We start from the raw sequence: 12,510 nt of genomic DNA, 5'->3' as shown, positions 1-12,510 counted from the left end.
ACACGAAAACCGATTTCGAACAGTTGGCCGTTTTTCAGACTCTGTTTTCCTCACCCTGACAGTTTTATTCCTATACATTTGAAATGCCTTGTGAATATTTTCTCATTTCTACGAGTGAAAAAAAAAATGCTTTGTTAATCTGTCCAGTTGTATCTCAACAACCGGACCATTATTCCCCCATCAGATCATCATCCAAGGTAGGAAGGTACCCCGAAGGCGTTGAGACACCGCACTTTACTCGAACATCAACAAACTCGACTTGATAAACCCCCATAAGATGGAAATTTTGCAGCTCATACCATGAATATGCCGGCGTCTCGCTTGTGCCGGGGCTCGTGCTGCGTCAATTAACTCTCGAGGAAAAAAGAAGAGGTACATCAGTGAAGAAGTCGGTGTTTTGAAACCATCTGTTTACCGGAGAATGGCCAGAGTGTAATTGGTGGCTTCGATGAGTCGTGTGATTATTAAGCCTACCGTTCTAACACATGCCGTTGCACCTCGTCTACAGGGCCCTGATTATCCTAGCTGGCCCTTTGTTATTACCAGACAAAAAGGGACAGCCGGGCGGCAAGTCTCGCATTATGTTTTCCATCATTTTTCACGCTCCTGTATTTTTTTCACTCAGAGGATGGCCTCATCCTGTCTTTTTAGAAACGGGAAAAATCCTCTTCTCTGTATTTTATGCAGTGCACAGGATGCAGAGAGTGAATCAGGTATTTAAGGTCATTATTGCATGAAGAATTTTATGACAGTGGAGGGAATTGCATTTAAATTGAAATAGATCATTATATTTTTGAGGGTAATGGGTTTTTTCCCTCTCTTACTCTCGTTTTGCTCAATTCGCTCAATTCGCTCATTTCGCTCATTTCGCTCGCTTGACCATTTTCAGAAGACAATGTCATGGGTCATGTAAGAGTCTTACAATTTTTGCTTATGGACTGGTAATTGAGTGATTGAAGCGCCTCAGTTTTGAGAACTTCTCAAGCATCCCCTGAATTGCATGCAATAAGAAAAAAAATGGAAAAAAAAACGGAAAGACGTCAATAACATCGGAATGCACTGTCGGTTGAGTCCAGAAGGAGTAGCTGTCGGCCGGTGAAAAATCACGCACCCCAGCCACTGGCCCGAGCATCTGCTCTACATACCCGGGCTCTCAACCGCACCATTGCAGCACATTGCTGCACGAGTGCCCCTCAAATAGTTAGAATTTTTTTTACCAACGCAACTTCAAATCACCGCCCCCTGCCGTCAATCGATTCTCAATCAGCGAGTTCGCCTTTGATACTGCATCTACCATTTTTGGAATTATTGTTCGGAGAATATCACAACGAAAAAACAACCAATTTATAGTACCTCAGAGGAACTATAAATTGTGTCCACGGGCTATCTTATATACCGGTTATTTTTTATTATGTAAATATGGAGATACTGTCAATACTCAAGTGCACCTCGTGAAAATATGGTTTAAAAAATAGCCAATCAGCGACCCGGTACTTTTATGATTTAAATACACATCCCTGATTCGCCCCTATATGTCATAATAATATTTTCTACTGAAAATCCACGTGAAATCCATTTTAATTAAAATAACATTAACGATAAAGATGGAAATAAAATAAAATTGATTAGGATTCTGTTGTTTCTGCCACGTCAAGTATAGTTTAGTTAGCAATTAGTTTTTCAATATTTATTAATTCGATTTGAATGAAAAATTAAACTATTAAATAATATGAAAAGGAATATCAATGGTATTCTAATATTTCAAAGAGTCTTAGATAATCTTGGGATAATAACATTTTCAATGCGCTGATTATTAGGTATTTGATAGATACCACTGAATATTTATCATCCGAAACTTCAACTAAAATATTCAACAAGTTTTTCTACGATGAATTTTTGTAATGAGTCTAAAATCATCGGAAAGGGCGTAATGACCTGGCGATGTGGAAGAACTTTTACTGTATTGTCAACGAGTTTTAATGTCAGTAAAATGGCAGAGTGTCCCCCCACCCGGTGTTTTTTTCCTTATCATATCGGTTTTATCATAAATAGCCGTGAGCACTTAATTAATCCCGAGTGTAGGTGTAAGGAAATGTGTCGAGCGGGTTTTTACAAGTGATTCAGTGGCGCGGAGACTCAATTAGTCTTTATGAATTTTCATAAGTATACGTGCAAGAAAAATAGTGTTAACATTTTTTTCGTCGAATTTAATGTATAGTGTGGTACATTGGGAGGAATGAGAAGTGTTTGAGAACCGTCGTGGAGGTAGTGGTGGTGAAGCGAAGCAAGATATACGTGTGCTTGGGCTACCGGTCGGTCGGGTCGGGTCGCTGTTCTCCTGTTGTTTCATTCTCTTCGTTTTAGTCACTTTTGTTGTTTCTATATACTCTCCGGTACCTTTTTCTCTCGAGTCCTTTATCTCTCTCGCTTGCCTCATCCCCATTCGTTTTTACACATGCAGGGGGAGTTGCGGTGGTACCTGCTGTTCAATTGTTTTATTACGGTTTGTAAACGCCGACGTCGATCGGATGCTTTTGTTGGTTCAGCTACCTTTGTTGCCGGTCAGGGTTCGAGGGTACGGAAATCTCCGGGGATTAGACAAGAAGTTTCAATTAATTTAGAATTAATGTTACAGGTTCTGCAAGCCAGAAGTCTGCAAGACTTTCACGCTCAAAGTCAAGAAGAATCATAAGGGAAATAATGATATTCAACAAATTCAATAACCCATCGGCCTTGATGGATCCATTGCTCATTATGAGATTCATGCACATCAACCTTTCGCATCAACCACTTTCCATGATTGTATAGAAAAGAGCATTCTCAGTTCAAGGGAAAAATCAGTTGTTTCTAGAAACCCGCGATTCTAGACTCTAACGAATGGAAATCCTTGAAACCAATTACTTTTTTATTTCGTTCAAGGATAATTCCCTTAAAATGAGAGAAAATTTCTAGACACGAGTGATTTCTCAAAAAATTTTATGATATCGTCCTGTATGGTCAATTTTTTTTTCGCTAATACCGTAGGGCTGTGGAGAATTCCTTGAATAGAGAACATTTATCGATTGAATTGAATGAACAATGACTTGCTTGGAGAGAAATCCAATGGAGACCAGATGTTTCTCGAAGCAAGTAATTATGCTCTTGCAACAATTATTTCCTCTCTCTCTGAATAATGAATTTCTGTGTCCAGCATCAAGAAAGTTTGAAAAGTTAGACCTATATCAAGACCTACATTAATGACTTTACCGGGTAATGGGGTCAGGCACGAGATCAGAGAGTGCGTGGCCTGCGCAGTCTGGCCTCCCAGTCTAATCAATATCAAGTTTTCCCCGGATAACAACTCCGATACCATGTGTGACAGTTCCACACCTAGACTCCCGTGAGATCATTGTCAACTGCGTCACGGGTAATTTCTCAATTCCCTTATTATGTGAGTAGATCACATTCCAATTGGTAAGCTCCCTCATCAGTTCTTCTGCTTGCCCTGAAGAAGTGATGTGAAGTGATTGTGCAGAGCTGAATCAAAATGGATGGCAGAGTGATGCTGGGTGTGAATGTCGGCATCATCGCCGTCCTGACGATTTTCACTGGACTGGTGGTGCTTCCGTTGAGACTTCTCCTGGATACAAACGAGGTCCAGCAGATCGTTCCGATGAACAAAACCATTGTAATTGAGAAAGAAATCGAGTTCCGGAGGCTGGGGCTGTGCCCTGCGGGATACCAACACTGGATAGCCTCGACCTTCATGAGCAATTACGACAGGAACTGCACGTATGACAATCCGAAGACACCGAAAGATGTGATTATGGAAAAACCAAACGGCATCAACTTTCCGGGCTTCCGTGTCATCCGTCCAAAATCAGTTCCCGTTACCGATCACATACTGGCACTTCTGCTGATCGTCTCCGTCATTGGAGCATTCGTCGAGCTATTGCGTCTGCGATTCATCAACCCTCAGGTACGAATACCCGTAGATTGATTGCTCTCATTCTCTCGGTCTTGAGTCAACTTGTTCTTGATTCTCTATTCCCAAGCAATCGTCTTAATCGTCATTCCTGATAGGACACTGGGGATGACGGGGTGATGTCCAGACGGCAATCGATCGTCGATCTTATGCTGCCGAGGAGGTGCATCTCTCGGGAGCCGATCAAGCCGCAGATGTCGTTGGACAGCCACAGAATGCACCGATCTCCTCTTAGGATGCTCGGTAATTCTTTCATTTTTTTCCTGTTGCATGGTGAACAATTGATGTGATGCTTGCAACATCTGGATGTGCATTGAGATGATTACGATGACAATGGAAAACATGAAAAAGTTACGTTCCAGCCACGTCGAAGGCAGGTTGCGTTCCGCCGTTGATCCGGCGATCGTCTTTTCCAACTTATTTCACCCCGGATGGCACTTGTGATTCCTCTACACCACCGCACTCATCACGACGGCCATCAGTCACCGCGGATGGTGAAACCGGTGTCAACACGTCTGTTCTTCATCGCCGAGCTCGACTCATTCGTCGCTGAGGTGGTGGATTTTTTTGTGACCCACTGCTTGATAGGCACAATTGTGATTGTCAATCAATGTTCTTTCGGTAAGGGCAAATGCGGGTCCCAATTATTTCAACTGCGTCGGGAATTTAATCATTTTGCATTATCGGATTTAGGGACTTGGAGACTCTTCCGGACGGATTTCTTCGTCTACGACTTGGATACACTGGACCTCATCTCTGACTGATGGCTGCTCTTCCTATATTTTGAATCGATTTCTTGGATTCTGGGAACAGTTTTGTCTTTTTAAATCGTCTAGGTACATATTAAGGAATCAAACTTTCGAAGATACTCTTGAAGATTTTATGATGTTTTTGACTTGCATTCCAGATCTATGTGATACTATCTACTGTTTGTGATATTGTATTCCGAATTATATTTCAATAATATATGTATTGATGTTTAGTACGGGTTTTGTTTATTAGCGCGTTGATTGACCGAGCCTAACGAATTGGAAAAGCATTAAGAAACGGAAAGAGGAGCATAAATTTATTTATTATCGGAAGCATTTGAGGGGTCAGAGAGATTTGTTACTTTGATTTGAGTTTTGAACTGGTACCGCCATCTGAGAGTGTCTCACAAAATGGGTGGTCATATTTTTGTTGTAAATGTAGATAATGTATTGCCGACAGTGGGTACTCTTAAAAGGGCGGCACTCCAGCTATGAACAAGAATTTTTGAAATATCGGATGTTCCCTCAGGAATTTACAGGATTTTTATTCAGAATATTTTCCGTTGTTGGAACATAAATTCTTACGTTTTATTCATATCACATTGACAACAATTTTTTGATGAATCTCCTCGAGAGAAAATGAAAATTCAAGAAATATCTCATGAATTCAGCAGCAAAAAAATGAAAGTACCAAATCGATGTAGTTAATGATTTTTTGAGGAATATAAAAAACTTTCTATAAAAAAAAATTGTGCATCTCTCTTCGATTAGGAATTACTTGTGGTCTCTCCTATTTTCACTGCGAATTGATATTTAACTGAATGAAAAAAGTTACAGTTATCTTAATTCACTAATAAATAAAGAATCCAGTGTACCGCTCTAAATACCATACAATAATGATGTTGCACTGAAAAATATTGCAATAAAGATAACGCAGTCCAAATATTATACATCTTAGAGTATCATACAGGTAATCACACAAAATCAAAATATTACACGTACAGATCAGGAAAATCAATATCTAAATAACCACAATGATAGAAAACTAATCGATCATAAATAGAAAACTGATCAGCCTAGAATTCCATAAACAAACTCCAAGGCAAAAATAAAGGATTAAAATATTGTGGCAGATCAACAAAAGGGAGAATCGGAGTAGCGATAATTATTGTGTTTTGAGTGTATTCCATAGTTATCAATAACATTGCCCGCTGTGATATGTTGACAGTGTAATATTACTACCAATATTTTCGTTGTGATATTTTTCGTCATAATATTAAAAACTGTTCTATCGTTCCGTAATATTTTTACGCTGTGTTATTTAGAGCGGCTACCAGAGTCCTCAAGGATATATCACATTGAAAAGGCCCTTTGTACAGTTCTATTCCACATTGTGTCACACGGGTTGAATTCTCTGTCGCTGATGCCCATGACCTCATCATTCCCATCCTCTGCTTTCGCCGACGACCTTCGATCAGGACATCATCAATCCTGAACTGAGTGTCAACCATCTCCATATGCACCACTCAGCAATCGGGACTTTAGCCACATGTAGAACTCTACTTCATCCCTGAAGAGTTCCCCTAAACGTTTTTTCGTGGCGGGCTTCAGGGTGAGTGTTGTGTTTTGATGATGTGTTTTGTGGGGTCCTGAGGAATCCACAGAAGAATTGATCAATTTAAACATCAAAATACAGTCCACAGAGAAAAAAGAATTCCTTGAGGACCTGTTCACCTGTTCCCAGGATTTTTTCCTGGGAATGGGATGAAAATTTAGCAGTTGTTTCATTTATCCACTGAAGTAGAGAAAATTTCATTTATTTTGGATTCATTTGTTGCTTGAGCTCAAATTAATTAATTGAATTGGTTAATAAGCAGTTATTAAGAGATTAGAGTTTTCGTGATACAAGGATTCTCATTTCTCTGCGGTTTTCTGTGATGATGAAAACTCACGGAGTTTTTTATAGACTTTTAGAGCACCAGTGAAAAAGTAAGGAGACTGTCGTTCAAGCTGGGACAATGTCTCCTCCATGTGCTCCAGGATTCCGATGACTTTGTACCACTTGAGGACATTCTCCTTCGCTCGTTGCAATCGCCACTTCGTATTGACTTTCCTAAAAATACCCGGAATTTCCATTTAATTATTTATCTTTATCCAATCTTCCAAACACAAACATCCAAATACAGACAATAAAATAGTAAATAGCCTAGGCTTTCCCATAGAATTTCTGGAAATTTTTATCGCCTCCAAATTCTACTTAAATTCGTTTCAAATTTTTCACAATTTTTCGAAGACATTAATAATAATTGTAAATATCATATCGGCCGCATGATTCCCTACAAATTGAATTGAATTTTGACTCGTTTGTAATTGTATTTGAAATTCAGATAGATAATCGATAGATCGATAGATAATCGATAGATCGATAGATAGATAATCTTTTTGTGCCGTTAAAATGTTGGGATTTTGAAAATTCTTATTTGGTGATACCCAACAACACCACAAATTAATTGATACCAAAATTTAATTGATACCCTGACTAGCCACCAATCATCATCGAAACTAAGAAAGATCACGATGAGAAAAGGGTAATTCCTAACTAGTTGAAGACGGAGACCAGACTAAACATAATCTTTGTGGGGTGCATGCCAACCGCGTCGTGTTTTGAATTTGAGGAAATTTATCTTACTATAGCTTCATCAATGCATACCCCTAGAAGGGAAAAGGAGTGGGAAGTCTCGTACATCAACCCAAGCATCCATCATAGAAACTAAGGTGATTTGAAGTTAATAATTTCAAAGGTGAAACCAAGGTCGCAAATTGGTTGGTTATTCCTTCTTATTTTACTGCCTCGTGTGGAGACCAAGTAATTTCAAAAAATATGGGTAAGAAATAAACATAAAAAAATGATGTGAATATTATGGGAGATCTATTCTCATTAAGTTACATCAGTGAGAAATCCGAATGAGCTAATTGGAAACAAGAGCACCATCGACTTCCCTCGAGCAATCGATCTAGTAATTGATCTAGTAATCCACTAATCCCCGAGGCTCCGATATCTAAAAGGAAAGTTGAAGTGACATGCTTACGTGCATCGTGGATCCTGTCCGCAGAAATGAGCTATTGATCCTCGATAAATGGCCGTGGCACCACCTCTGCGATACCTGTCACAGCAAATCATACCACCAATTGACGAGTTTGAGAAAATTAACGATTGAATAACCGCATAACTTGTCATTGCATAAACCCCATTTTTCCATCCACATTGCACTCCCATAAATACGAAATATGCCCCCAATTGCTCAATTACAAGAACTTCTGCGGTGAAAGTTGAATCGCATGTTCAGGAACGAAATTCGCATAAAATCATTTGACAGTAAAAATCCCTTAAGGGAGAACTTTGAGAGTAGAACAAATTGCATGGGAGTGATGAGGATTTTTCGCGGTGTAATTGATAGGTAAGTTGATCTTTTGTACCTTTGGAGGGTCCTGGGGTCCATGGGGTTTCGTACTAGTGATGCAAAAACAGGTGCTTGTCTCCCGAATTGTGAAAAATTGAGAAATCTCACGTCTCCGTCGAAACTCAATGGAATTGCCTCTTGCCGAATGATGCTCGTTATTTCCTCTACCAGCAATTCCTTAAATGACGATTACGACAATCATTGGTAATTAGAATAATTAATATTCCATTCATTTGTTTGAAGTCATTCTTACGGTAAATAATACTCAAACTGTCAGATATTTTCTTATAAATATCATTTCATCAATTATTCACTCCGGTATAGAAATTTGAGTGGTTTGATCAATAAATGGCCGCTTGATTAATCAATTACAGTGGTTAATGGAGGAATTGATCAATGGATATTGATCCCATGGTCAAGTCGTTGACACGTGACTTTTCTCTCTATTTTTTCGTAATAATTCATTTCACTTACGAATGATTTTCATCAGAAATTCTCATAGTGTGCCACAAAAAATTTCAAATAGAATTATCAACATTTTTTAAAGTAAAAATTCATAATGTCATAGACTCATTTGTGGGAACTGTAAATTTTTATTCAAATGATTCTTGAAATAAAAAAATCATAAATAGTCTAGTGAAGAAAGTGCGACGAGTCAAAATTTGTTATGAAAATCGATTAATCTAAAAAACGATTAATTTCAGAAAAACTTGTTGAGAGTGACAGTTATAAAACCACATGATATTCTTTAAATCATTATTAAAATTCAAGGACCGACAGCGGTGGGGTTAGAACGTTGTGTTGACACGCGGATGACTAGGGTTCGATTCCCGGTCGGGAAAAATTCAAAGTAGTTTTGGATCGATCTGTAATTTATACAGGTTCATTATCCGAGTGATAGTCTCAAGAGGGACGCGACTGTATCTGGGCGAGGTTTTTCCCATGGGGTTTTCCCTTCCGCCATCGGCCGAATTGCGATATCAATGAAATTGCGGAAAAGAAAGAAAATGTAAAAACCTGAAAAGGGGTATATATTTTGAGTACAATAAAAAAGAATTATGAAATTTTAAGTTTATCTAATAATATCGTTTATATTGAACAATATAATATTTTTGATCAACACTTTATAGAGAAACTTGATGGCATGTACATGTCGATGGAATTAATTCGTCAGGCTTATGCAAATTGTTTAAGTCTTTATTTATATAAATCCAGTGACCCGGGCTACAATCGACGACGAATTCCCTTCGAAACGATCTCGCCAAACAAGATCGCAGAATTCGATTGCGTCATAGCAAAAGACCGGTCCCGATTACCGGACAGAGTCTAATCGACTGAATTCTCAACTACTTCCAGGAACATAAATGGCTAATCACTATAATGTGGAGATAAAAACTGAGAAGAGTCGATCGTGGTAAAGTTCACGGGCTGTTAAAGTTCAGGCGCAACAATTTCGAGGGAAGATCGTGGTTTCCACGAGCCATTGTTGCTCCTTTCACTCGATATTTTTTCACCCGATTTCATATTTCAAATGCCCCAATTACCGACAGGTCATATCTCCAATAAAAAAAACTCCGTCAAATTATTCACTTTCGATTTATGAATTGCAGCAGAATTATTTTTATGGAAAAATCTAAATTTATTGATTGTTATCTCCATTTTATCTGGTTTATTTCAAACGGCGCAGGAGAAAGAATTTTCAACAGCAAATGAATAATTGATTAAATTTATAAAAATATAAGGCGAATTGACAATTGAATGGATCAAAAAGTTATTAATTTATTATCTTCCATATAATATTAGTGCAAATAATTATAAATAATTAAGATTAGTTTGAGTGATTAAATTATTTTGATTTGAAATTCAATAGAGTTTTCTGCACTTTTAAATAGTGTAAAATGATTTGAAACAGGAGAAAATAATTCAATAAAGTTTTATAAAATTTTCATCAACCAGTTTTGCTCCGGAATTGCGTACAAGATGCGTCATTTCAACTGAATATTTATAATATTTACATCCGAGTACTATAATCACCTGTTGAAGAGATGAGAGTAATCCACTATCACCTGGTGGCAGTCTGATATGTTTAAACGCATTGTATCCCTGCAATCGCTGAAGAATGAGAACCAGCAATTCAGCACCAGCACCTGGTATTCTAGTCACCATGAGGATGTCTTCATTCATCTCTGGTAAAATTCCTCGGATTCCAAGCTCAGCAAGTGAGGGTGTGACCGAGTGATGCGTCTGCGAAATCAATTGAATTGGAAATTGACAACCTTCTGCATACATTAAACTCGCCATATCGGGAAAGTACTTATTCGCTGATTAATTCAGTACCGGAAGTGTGCATGTCGCAAAATTCCACATAGTTTACCAAGAAAAAGATAATATAAAAAATATAGTTCGTTCTTTAACGTCGGCTGTCCCAATATAAATTGATGAATTCAAATTAAAGAATGAATTAATTAATTAATCAATCAAATTTGAGAGGCAATTCTCGAGGAAAGTAAAGGACCTCAAGAGATTTGAGTTATCAGTTTTTTAGGTATAATGGAACATCATTTGGGGAATAAAAATCGAGAGTTTAATGAGGATCGAGATTACTCAAGACATTATTGAAGTAAATCCTTTCTAAATCCTTTCCTTCGATATTTATTTATACTCTTTAAGGACATCAATGAAATAGCCCGAGGAAAAGCGATAAAAAATCCGTTCTAACGTTCTATTTCAGTAGACCAATGCCGGAAATTATTTTAATGCTAAGTATTATGGTATTATTTATAATGGCAATAATAACGGCCATTATTTTTCACTTTTAACCTCACAGCAAATTCAGAGCCGAGTTTACATTGTAAAAATTGAAAAAAAAATAAAGAATATTCAGAATTGTAATTATTTTATCAATTTCATTATCTTTTCAATTTTAAAAGTGAAAATACTTCAAAAAAAGAATTCAACTCAATTCTTTGTGTAAAAATCATCATTCCCATTGCAATTAGAGATAGGATAATGAATTTACTCCAGTTTGTAATCCAGTGTTTAACACGCAAATTCTCTTGTTTATTTGCAATAATGAGATATCTGAGAAATCATCGAATTTTCGGATAATTTAATGAGGATTTAATGAAGTTTTATCTAATTTACTTGAAAATTTTAAGAGCTTTAACAATTCCGCTTTAAATGTTCACTCACTTGTGCATTGGTGAACACATCATGAAAATCCGAGACATCATAATCGATTCTTCTTCTACTTCTTTCATTGATCTTCACTTCTTTCACCGGTCTCACATTGAATACTATGAAGATCACTGTCAAAAACCCCAGGCCCACCGTCACCAGTCCCCTCGCTCGTCTCATGAATGATCGAAACGAAATGGAACAAAAAATTCGCCAGATTATCTCAAAGGACAATGATTTTTTTCTGGTGTCTCCTTGCAATCACGAGGATGGAATAAAACGTGAGGATTCACGTCTGCGGCTTGACTGAGGAGAATGTGAGTGGGTCAGACTGCAGACCCTGGGCCCCACATTCCCGTGAAAGAAAACGTACACACGAATCGTCCCCCACTTCATTACACTTCATGCACTTCTTCCCCGGGTGATTCCCCAGGTGGGAATGTTGATTCTAAGTGCACTCGGGTAATTTGTTGTGGATTATGCAAACAAGATTGCTCTCGGGTTTGTAATTGCTCATTACGAAGGCAGTATTACTGCATTAAATTTTACCGAATTCTTTTTTTTTATTTTGATCACAGATTAGTGTTATCGTTGATGAACTTCTCCAGACGCACGTTTTTGTCGACCCAAGCTATCAAAGCGAATTGATTGGTGATATTACTGGATGACTCAACATTTATTTATTCTGGGAGGATTTTTACTGATAGTAATTGTGGCAGAGGTGAGTAATGAGATTGTTCTATGGATTATGAGGATCTGGTGATGGTGGATCATCTGATCAGAACGTTCGAGCTGATGCAAAACATTTTTACAACACTTTGTTCATGTTTCGCTAAATATTTGGAAAACGCAGGATGAATAGGCAGATTTTGGTCCTGTCTTCAACAACCAAACATTTAGTTCAAGATGCTGATCATTCACGTTTCTCAGAAAATGAAGCTGAATGAGAAATTTTTCGTTTGAAGTTATATGCTCGCTGTCACATAATTTCTATTCCATTTGAACTTTAATTTCCCGCATTTGATTATTAAACAGCCAACACGACCAACAAATAGCAATCTCGTTGAGTAATTCATGTAAAGTTTCCAAATGAAAAATGCAGCTATCGACTCTTTGTTTCACATGAACGCAAATTTGCTGAAATAGTTATTTTCAGGTC

The 12,510-nt window shown here is 37.8% G+C and overlaps 2 protein-coding genes across 4 annotated transcripts; one reads left to right on the top strand and one right to left on the bottom strand.

Moving 5' to 3' along the window:
- Positions 1-3,034: 3,034 nt before the first annotated feature.
- Positions 3,035-4,909, top strand: LOC105265177 (uncharacterized). 3 transcript variants are annotated; one of them, XM_011302538.1, is made up of 5 exons: positions 3,035-3,430; positions 3,515-3,958; positions 4,063-4,207; positions 4,327-4,585; positions 4,658-4,909. In XM_011302538.1, exons 2-4 carry the CDS (start codon positions 3,527-3,529, stop codon positions 4,515-4,517), a joined length of 768 nt encoding a protein of 255 aa, XP_011300840.1. In that variant the 5' UTR covers positions 3,035-3,430; positions 3,515-3,526; the 3' UTR covers positions 4,518-4,585; positions 4,658-4,909. The 3 variants fall into 3 exon arrangements, with proteins under 3 accessions (XP_011300840.1, XP_011300839.1, XP_011300841.1); XM_011302537.1 differs by having other exon boundaries at positions 3,035-3,958; XM_011302539.1 differs by lacking the exon at positions 4,658-4,909 and having other exon boundaries at positions 3,035-3,958; positions 4,316-4,448.
- A 485-nt stretch (positions 4,910-5,394) lies between these two features.
- On the bottom strand, positions 5,395-12,120 carry LOC105265173 (uronyl 2-sulfotransferase). The gene is made up of 6 exons (XM_011302533.1): positions 11,367-12,120; positions 10,209-10,418; positions 8,191-8,351; positions 7,803-7,877; positions 6,666-6,826; positions 5,395-6,362 (listed from the first exon to the last, which is right to left on the bottom strand). Exons 1-6 carry the CDS (start codon positions 11,529-11,531, stop codon positions 6,217-6,219), a joined length of 918 nt encoding a protein of 305 aa, XP_011300835.1. The 5' UTR covers positions 11,532-12,120; the 3' UTR covers positions 5,395-6,216.
- Between the last annotated feature and the right edge of the window lie 390 nt (positions 12,121-12,510).

The sequence above is a fragment of the Fopius arisanus genome, unplaced genomic scaffold, assembly GCF_000806365.1.
Source record: "Fopius arisanus strain USDA-PBARC FA_bdor unplaced genomic scaffold, ASM80636v1 scaffold00028, whole genome shotgun sequence".
NCBI classification, from domain to species: domain Eukaryota; kingdom Metazoa; phylum Arthropoda; class Insecta; order Hymenoptera; family Braconidae; genus Fopius; species Fopius arisanus.
Note: the sequence above shows the minus strand (reverse complement) of the source record. Positions and strands in the feature narration are given on the sequence as shown.

What these genes read in the sequence shown, in the direction of transcription:
- LOC105265177 (XM_011302538.1), top strand. Translation starts at nt 3,527, where the DNA reads ATGGATGGCAGAGTGATGCTGGGTGTGAATGTCGGCATCATCGCCGTC. An exon ending in TGCGATTCATCAACCCTCAG is followed by an intron (nt 3,959 to 4,062) that starts GTACGAATACCC and finishes CATTCCTGATAG; the next exon opens with GACACTGGGGATGACGGGGT. An exon ending in ATCTCCTCTTAGGATGCTCG is followed by an intron (nt 4,208 to 4,326) that starts GTAATTCTTTCA and finishes GTTACGTTCCAG; the next exon opens with CCACGTCGAAGGCAGGTTGC.
- LOC105265173 (XM_011302533.1), bottom strand. Translation starts at nt 11,531, where the DNA reads ATGAGACGAGCGAGGGGACTGGTGACGGTGGGCCTGGGGTTTTTGACA. An exon ending in GACCCCAGGACCCTCCAAAG is followed by an intron (nt 7,878 to 8,190) that starts GTACAAAAGATC and finishes TTGCTGTGACAG; the next exon opens with GTATCGCAGAGGTGGTGCCA. An exon ending in GGACAGGATCCACGATGCAC is followed by an intron (nt 6,827 to 7,802) that starts GTAAGCATGTCA and finishes GGGTATTTTTAG; the next exon opens with GAAAGTCAATACGAAGTGGC.